The 9291-nt window shown below is 30.1% G+C and overlaps 1 protein-coding gene across 1 annotated transcript; it reads left to right on the top strand.

Moving 5' to 3' along the window:
* Positions 1–1173: 1173 nt before the first annotated feature.
* LOC123204077 (expansin-like B1) lies at positions 1174–2579 on the top strand. Its single transcript, XM_044620624.1, has 4 exons — positions 1174–1429; positions 1574–1680; positions 1805–2119; positions 2209–2579. Exons 1-4 carry the CDS (start codon positions 1294–1296, stop codon positions 2404–2406), a joined length of 756 nt encoding a protein of 251 aa, XP_044476559.1. The 5' UTR covers positions 1174–1293; the 3' UTR covers positions 2407–2579.
* The last annotated feature ends 6712 nt before the right edge of the window (positions 2580–9291 follow it).

Here is a 9291-nt window from a genome sequence, read left to right as displayed (position 1 = left end):
ACTATTTCATCATTGATATTGAATTTGTATTCATTATATATTATAAATAACATCATCCATAGTTTTAGAAAGGTGGCCAAATGGACGACGGAGAGCAAGAGTCACCAAACCCATTTCGAAAATTCCTTTCTACTCAGCCATCTTGCAGAGCCCCTAGGCAAATGAAACATGAATATTGACGTATAATCAAACGTGTCTAAATCCACGAAATAAATATGAATTTTTGTGCAATAGTAGTAACGGAATTGTGAGTGGTGCTGTCCCTAATTTTGAGTATTTTCTAAATCTGGAAATACTTAAAAAACTCAGAGTGCGGTACAACCAAATGGATATGGATGATGTGTCAATTGGGGCAATCCAGTTGTTGACTATATTATATTATAAATCAATACATGTACAAGACCCTAAACCCTAAACAAATAATGATTATACATCCAACCCAAGGAAGGATTTCCCTATTTGCCCTCTGTTTTCAATTTTCATTTGAACGAGGTGCCATCCATTGACTGTCGGGTTATTTTTCTTTTGCATTATGTCTTGAATTTGGCTAAGAGAATTCGGGTGTGGTCCTTTGCTATTTCTTTGAGCTTCCTATTTTGGACCCTCCTCTATAGATGATAAAAAGTAAAAACAATACAAAATTGAAAAAACTAATAAATGGTAATTAATTCTTATACTTAGTTTATGCTTTTTGTATTTTCTTCAATTCACTAAATTTGGTGACAAGAACTTTTAGCTTGGTGTTGGGCTCTGTTTGTAGTTTGTACCAATGAGAAAATAATAATAATAATAAAAGTACTGGTTGAATAATATATGACGAATGTATTAATGAATTAGGTGATACATTATTTTTACTTGTGATAGTTAAGCATGTCGCTAGTAAAATATCTGCAGCTTCAAAGAAAGTGGCCAAATTGTGGAAGTAGGGACAAGTGTTACGGACAGCCTTTCTGTTAATTAATAATAATAATAATAATAATAGCCTCATCTATGCCTTCATAAAAATGGTCTTGAAGAGTCAATAATGGAGTCTAGTTGCACCTACACATCATTTATTAAATCCAACCCTCCAAGTTTAATTTGAACTCTCTAGTCCCTAATGGTAATGGAAGAAAAAAGGTGGCAAATACCTCAATAGCAGCCTCGACGCCTCTGCTATAAATATGGGATTCTGATTTGTTATTTCCCCATCCCATTTCTAAACTTCTTGCTTCGTCTTAACCATTCTCTCTCATTCCCAAAGCAACCTTGTTGCTTCATTAGCTTCTTATAATTTATATCTGATATTCAGAAATGGGGGTTGTTCTTAATTATCATTACTGTCTTTTTTCCTTGATGCTGCTTTTGCCAGCATTGTGTTACTCTCAAGACACATTTACATGTTCTAGAGCAACTTACTATGGTAGCCCTGATTGCTTAGGGACTCCAAGTATGTAAAACCAAGCCTCCATTTTCTGTTATAATTATCTATAAATATATACACACACCCATGCACAAGTTCACGTAAACTCATTCATAATTATATTGGAGCTTTTTCCCTTTTATTACTAAACTGTGTATTTGTTTTATTTAGCTGGGGCTTGTGGGTATGGAGAATTTGGCAGAACTGTAAATGATGCTAACGTGGCTGGTGTTTCAAGGCTGTGGAAAAATGGAACTGGCTGCGGAGGTTGCTATCAGGTATAGTTTCACTCACTGGATCATTTTGCTTATTCTTATTCTTTGTATTAAAAATGATGCTTTGCTTATTCTTTAATTTGCTTTAATAATGACGATTAGCTTTCATAATTAATTAATAATACAGGTTAAGTGCACCGTGCCAAAACTTTGCAGTGATGATGGAGTGAATATAATGGTGACTGACTATGGTGAAGGAGACCACACTGATTTCATCCTCAGCCCACGTGCCTACTTAAGACTCGCACGTGCAGACGCAGCTGCTCAGCTGTTCGCTTATGGCGTCGTTGATGTAGAATTCCGAAGAATCTCCTGCAAATTTGCAGGTTACAACAATCTCATGTTTAAAGTCCATGAGCACAGCAGGTTCCCTCAATACCTGGCTTTAGTTTTTCTCTACCAAACTGGGCAAAATGAAATCCTAGCAGTTGAATTATGGCAGGTAAGTAGAAAATGAACAATTTTATAGACATTTTGAATGATTTTATTTATTTGTTTTTCTCTGAGAATAGTGAAATGGGAAAATTGTAGGACGATTGTAAGGAATGGAGGGGAATGAGAAGGGCATATGGTGCAGTTTGGGACATGCCAAATCCCCCACAAGGCTCAATAACGTTGAGATTTCAAGTGAGTGGAAGCATGGGGATGAAATGGATAGTGGCTAATAATGCTATCCCTGCTGATTGGAAGGCTGGAGTTGCTTATGACTCAGCAATCCAGCTATATTAATTAAACAACGGCTTTTAAGATGAATCCCAATAGATTATGATCATAATAAATAATATAGGAAAACCCATTGTTGTGATGTTTAGCACTATTTTGTCCCAGTATTACTTTGTTTATGATTTAGTATATTATTGTATTAAGTTGGCAAATAATAATTGGGATTTTGTACTTTGGTATGCAAAGCATGTTAATAAAGATCTTACCATACATAAAAACTAAGCAAAATATAAGTTTCAATTGAATTATCTATAAAAAATATAATTCAATAACCTCCTTCATCATTATATATAAAGAACTCAAATTCAAACTCAAATTTTGGTTATCCCACCTAAATGAGATTGGTTGTAAGAACTCAAATCACTTATTATATATAATTTTGTCTTTTTTTCTAATTATAAATCAATTTTTTAATTTATTTTTTTATTAGAAAAATATAATTTAAAAAATTTAATAAAAAAATATTTTTTATTAAAATTAATGAATTAACCCGATAGAGGCCTGTAAAGCCATGCAGTGAGGGACCTTGGGTGCTACACGCGTAAGAGTTTAACAGGTCATTCTGGTCTATAACACCTATTACTATGTGAGTTTAGGCCTAGTATGATCCACAGAGACAATAAACCATGTCAAAAACGACCCAACAGCATGTGGCCTGCTATGCGTCTAGTCAATAATGCCATACGAACCTAAAGAGCGGTTTGTTACCGTACAAAAATCCCACTGGATCCAAATACAATTTGATAGAGAAAGGCCAAAGTCAACAATCGTAGTTGAATCCAAGGCAATAATTAGTGGGATTTTGTACCTTGGTATGATGAGCATATGTTAATAAGGATCCTACTTTACTAAGCAAACTACAAATTTTAACTAAATTACATATAAAAAATATAATTCAATAATTTTCTTTACTCACTGTATATTAAAATTAAACTAAATATAAGTTTTAATCAAATTAAAGTTTTAATTGTCTCATTTAAGTGAGACTGATTATAAAAACTCAACTCACTTAGTATATATAATTTTATCTTTTTTTTAATCATAATTTAATTTTTTAATATGTTTTTTATTAGTAAAACATAATTTAAAAAATTTAATAAAAAATTATTTTTTATTAAAATTAATGAGCTAGCCTAATGAAGGCTCGCAGAGCCACGATCCAAGAGACCTTGGGGTTGTGTTGTAGGCCTAAGAGTTTTAGTGGGTCATCTTGATCCGCAAGACTTGTTACTGTATAGGTCTAAGTTTGATATGATCTATAGACACGATAGATCATCTAAAAAATGATCCAATTTGATATAACCTACTACTGTGTCTAATCAATAATGTTATATGAACCTATAGAATAGTTGTGTTACCGTACAAAAAACCCACAGGAGCCAAATACAATTTGATAGAGAAAAGTCAAAGTCAACAGGGCAATAAAAATAAGCAAATGCTTGTTCACCTAACAAGAAGAAGATAAAATTTGAAGCACATTCATGATGAAGCCAAGGAATCTTTTAAATCTCATTTTGGAATATTATAACCTTTTGAAAACACGTACGAATAAGAATGGAGTTAACTTTTGATATGTTTCTTAAGAAAACAAATATAAACATGAATTTCTTATTAATTTTTACAATAAGGAAGAAAATAACGCCTTGTTGGAAGCTACTGCTTGTTATTCATTATTGTAAACACTTAAAAATTAGCCAGATGCTTGCTTCATTAAGTGGATTCCGGGTGTTATAAGGTCAAAAAAAGTACTTCCCAAAGTCAACTTTTAATGTATGACTAGATATGATGAGTAGCATATAAGAGCTAAGCATTGCTTCAGCCTGCATTCCGTAGTCCACTGTAATTCTATCTGAATTATAGAAATCTTGATAAATGACTAACAACCAGACAATTCCAACTTGCATTCTCCAAGTCAAGGCCACAATAGTGCTTCTACCAAAAAGGGAACCAACTTGCATTCTCTAATAAAACATCCTTATAACTTTCATCCAATAAGATATTAACAGCACTTATAAATAAGATATTATTGATAAAGACATGATTCTCTCTTATTTGAATTCAAATTATGAATATAACTAAAGAGGATCTTAACCTAGAAAAGTTAAAAATTATTAACTTTCTATCTAAAGAATTTTATATATAAACAAATATAAAAAATATGAAAGGAGGGAGAAATGAAGAATACAAAAACAAAAGAAACACTTCAACTACACCAATTGCATTATAATATTCTTGTACTACACTCATACAAGTAACAACACTATGGATATTAACATTTCGATCATCAAACCAAACCATATTAAAAATATTATGTCTCATTCATTCATTTGTTTATCTCTATTTTTTTCCTCACAAACACCGTAATAGAGCAACCTAAACCTTTTCATATTCTAATTGTTGCTAACATAATCTTTCTTGTACAAAACTATGAATTGTGTATATCGCTTAGTAACAAGAAATCAAATCAACATTTTAGTGCTAGACATAGGGCACAAACACATCAACATCAACAACTCCTACAAATTTTTATAGTGGCTTGTGACATATGGCATCTAAAAGCCTTAGACAATCAATATTCAAGAGACTCAGAGAGAAATCCAGACCTCTTTGTTCTACAAAGCTTAGCTATTTCACCTTCAAAATTGGCACGTCACAATCTGAACAAGGTATAACTCCTTTATCTTACTTACTATAGATGATCTTCTTAATGTTACTCAGTAGACACACAACTCTATCCCCTTACTATACACTTCATAAAAAAAAGCTTATTTCTAGGAAAGAAATGAGCATAGAAGCATCTATATCATATACAAAGACTTCTTGGGCTTAATACTGATGAGTGCAATGACTTAATTATCAGAGGACCTCGAATCCTCCCTAGTGCACCTGATGCCTTGAACCTATTGGCTTTTAGCTGAGAGCCTTTTGACAAGTATCAAATAGAAGCATTTCTAAGTGTTAAACACCGCATCTAGCTCCCTTAAGGTGACACTCCAAACAAACACCCACAATCCCCAAGGCTTGTGGATATAGTAGTGTAAATCACCAAATGACAACACTTCCAAAATGCTTTTATTGAGTGCCTTAATACCATGAAGAAAGACTTAAACCAATCAAAATCATCAGTCTCAATATATATGGCTATGTCAAGGTTACATAACTCAAGATTGTAACAATACTCATGTAGAAGCATGAAAGACTCCTCTCTAGTGAAACTTTTAACACATTTAAAATCTAATTTTTGGCATGTCATGCTTGTGTGTATGAATATCAATCTTGAATATGTCTACCATATTAGTGATGAATTCTTTCAACCTATAAATATGATTAACGATGATAAACATTGTTTTTAAAATTTGTTTTTATGCTTGTGTACTAGCTTGTCTATGATAGACATGATTTGATCCTGAGAATAAACATGATCATTATCTATGGGATGCAATTTGAAATAGTCACAACCCTTAATTTTTATTACTCATGCTCGTCATTGACATTGCTCATGTAAACGTTTGATCTCCCTTGAGACTTGGTTGACTATAAAACTTTGTATTGAAAACCACTTTCTAATGCTTGTTATTGGAATACATCTTGTAATGTTTCTTTATTGTAAAAAATATCATGTACTTTAAAACTCACATTGCATCGTAAAGAGGCATTACTAATACCCTCATAAGGAAGATCTAGAAAAGGTAGTGAAATCCATTGATTGGTTTAGAAATAGTGACATGAACATTTACTAGAGTTGCACCACAATAAAACAGACCTTTATATCTTCCATTAGACTAGGCTTTCCCACTTCAATCTACACCCGTAATATGTGAACTTGTATTAACATTAATTGTTTCATCAAACTCAAGATCTTTCATTATATTATCATCCACCTCTACCCTCCAATGGAATGCATCCCAAGTCAACACTATATTCTTTCAATCACAAACCCATTCCTTCTTAGTAGTCACATACAACTTTATACCATACTCAACATCTTCATCATCAATATCAGCATTCACATTACACCTTTCATCTTCTTTTGGGTCACACTATGGTTGTGTTTCACATTAATCAATGCATGATAGTAATCCTGTTTCATTGAAGTGGAAGGTCCATCTATGTGTTGTTCCTTATAATGATCTTTTTGAAATTTTACTTTTTTTTCCTTAGACTCATTGTCACATAAAGAGGTGTTGCTTGTTTCATGTTTCTAGCTAACATTATCAAACATTGAACTTTATGATCATTTTAGATCTTGTAAGACAATCTATTGATTAAGTTTTCAATATTTATTATTATTCAGATACATCTCTGCCTTAGACTAATTCTCAAATAAGAGTTCAAAGCCTCAACCAATCCATTATCAATAGTTTCTTGCTCAATTATCAATATTCTTTGATTACCACCAATGTATCTCGTTGTATTGTAATCTTCAAATATTTACTACCCTTAAGTAGAGATACTACTTTAACCATTTTTAAAAAAGAAAAATTCTTGTGATTATCAAAACAAATTTGGTTATAACAATATTTGTTAGAATATATTAATATACAATGATATTTTGAAAAATCTACTTGATGAAAGATGTACCTGTAAAATATAAAAAACTCTATATTTCTAATTATTTGCAATAACCCCCTAAAAGTTAAAAAAATTGTGTTTTAGCCTACTGTACCTACCGTGCCTACCTTACCCACCTTGTCCAGACTCTTACCCTCAATTTCTTATAATATTTTTTAGAGTTGATAATTTTCAACATGACCCATTAACTCAACATAGCAAAACACAAAAAAAAAAGTTAGGGTTAAGTTTTTCTAATAAAAAATTTATTTTGGGTAACCTGACACGATTTGAAATTAAATTAGATAGTGTAGGGTTCACACAAAAGTAATGTAACCCGACACAACTAAAATCAATTCAAATGTTTTGGAGAAATATTACCTTAATATAATTTGTTATGAATAAATTATAGAAATATTGAAAGACAATATCAACAGCAGTTGAAATCTTTACAAATAGTATATAGTTGTGTTTTTATATAATTGTAATTAATCATATTATTTTTTATTTTTATTTAATATTTTATTTTATTCTTAAGTAATAAGAATGTGATTTAGTTAATCAAATTATTGATGTGTTTTAAAGGTCTCAATATGTAGTTTTTAGACCATTCGTAAACAAGACAAAATATTATATTATGTGTTTTATAGATTGGGGTAATTTGATAAAAAAATTAAAACAATAAAAACACTTTGAAAAGTAAAAACAATAGATAATTTCAGATCAATTTGGATTGAGTTGGGTTAATTTGAATATTTAAGAGTTGGATTAGGGTTAAAAATTCTGACATGATTCTTATTTGGATTAAATTAGAGTTGAAGGTCTCTGACACAAACTATCAAGTATAATATTTTTTAGAAATTATAATCAATCAAATCAATCTTTCATACTTGTTAGAGCTCTAAGTGTTTTGATTATGATAAAAATTTAAGTTAGAGTTGCTACCATATCCAAAGAAGGTATTAAAACATTACGAAATGAAAAAAGCTGGAAAAATGTATAAACAAATAGAATGAATGATCATCAATATCAAAAGAACACTCGTCAATATCAGATTACTACAACAAAAAGAGTTTTTAATGACATCTTTTTATAACTTTTAGTGGCATTTATAAATACCACAATATTTTTATTGGCATTAAGGCAAATGTCATTATATCTAGTGTCACTATAGGTTTTAACAGGCATTATTTGCTATGCTGGTAAAAGTAATAAATAATTGCCACTAAAAGTTTGATGGTTTTGTGGCAATTATTTGTGGGATTTAGAATTGTCATCAAAGTTAATTCATATTTTTTAAAAGTTAGTTTAAAAACACTTTAATGACATTTGCAATTGCCGCATAGAAGTGACTATCATAATTTGTACTGACATTTGCGATTGTTACTAAAGAGTAATTATCAAAATTTATGCCGGTATTTATAATTGTCATCAGAGACTAACTATTATAATTTATATTGACATTTATAATTGTCATTAAGAACTAATAATAATAATTTATACCGATATTTTGATTTATTGTTAAAGAGTAATTATCATAATTTATATCGACATTTACAATTGCCATTTAAAACTAAATAACATGTTCTATTAATGTTTTTAATGGCAACCGTAAATGTATAAAAGTGTAAAAAAAAAAAAAAAACCAAACAAATTATTGTGACATTTATAATAACTACAAAAGTATCTTACTTTTTGTCAATAATATGTAAAACCATATACATATATAACAATGAATCTCTTGATTCAAATTTCAACCTATTATTATAAATAACAAAATGTCAAAATGTCAAAAACATACCTGAGATTTTAAGTTTGTCCAAAACATATATCTAACTAGTTAATTGAAATTTTGTCTAATAAAAAAACTTTCAAGCCTACTAAATTTTAATCATTGATAAATTTAGCTCCAAAATATTATTTAATTCATACTACATAATCTGAAAAAAATAGAAGAGAAAACAGTAAGTGGAAGATAAAAACAAAACAAATCAATTCATATTTTCTAACCCAAAAAGCTTATGTTATTTTTTTTCATGCAAAAACATATTATATGTTTTTACTTTGAGCAATGTTATGTGTATCTATTTTTGGTATACAATAATGTGTCATCATGTAATTAGGTGATTTTAAAATATATGTCATCATATGATAAAGAAATATCCTATCACATGATAACACTTTATCTGTATATATAAATTATATATCAAAAATAGATACATATAATTTTATTGTTTTACTTTTATATGTTTAAGTGAACATTACCTGTTAAATAAAACAATCCTTGAGAATACATAAAATCACACATTTGCATGTGTAGATTGATCAGTGCTACTCCCA

This window comes from Mangifera indica, chromosome 20 (genome assembly GCF_011075055.1).
Source record: "Mangifera indica cultivar Alphonso chromosome 20, CATAS_Mindica_2.1, whole genome shotgun sequence".
NCBI classification, from domain to species: Eukaryota; Viridiplantae; Streptophyta; class Magnoliopsida; order Sapindales; family Anacardiaceae; genus Mangifera; species Mangifera indica.
The sequence above is the reverse complement of the archived record's forward strand: the minus strand, read 5'-3'. Positions and strand labels throughout refer to the sequence as shown.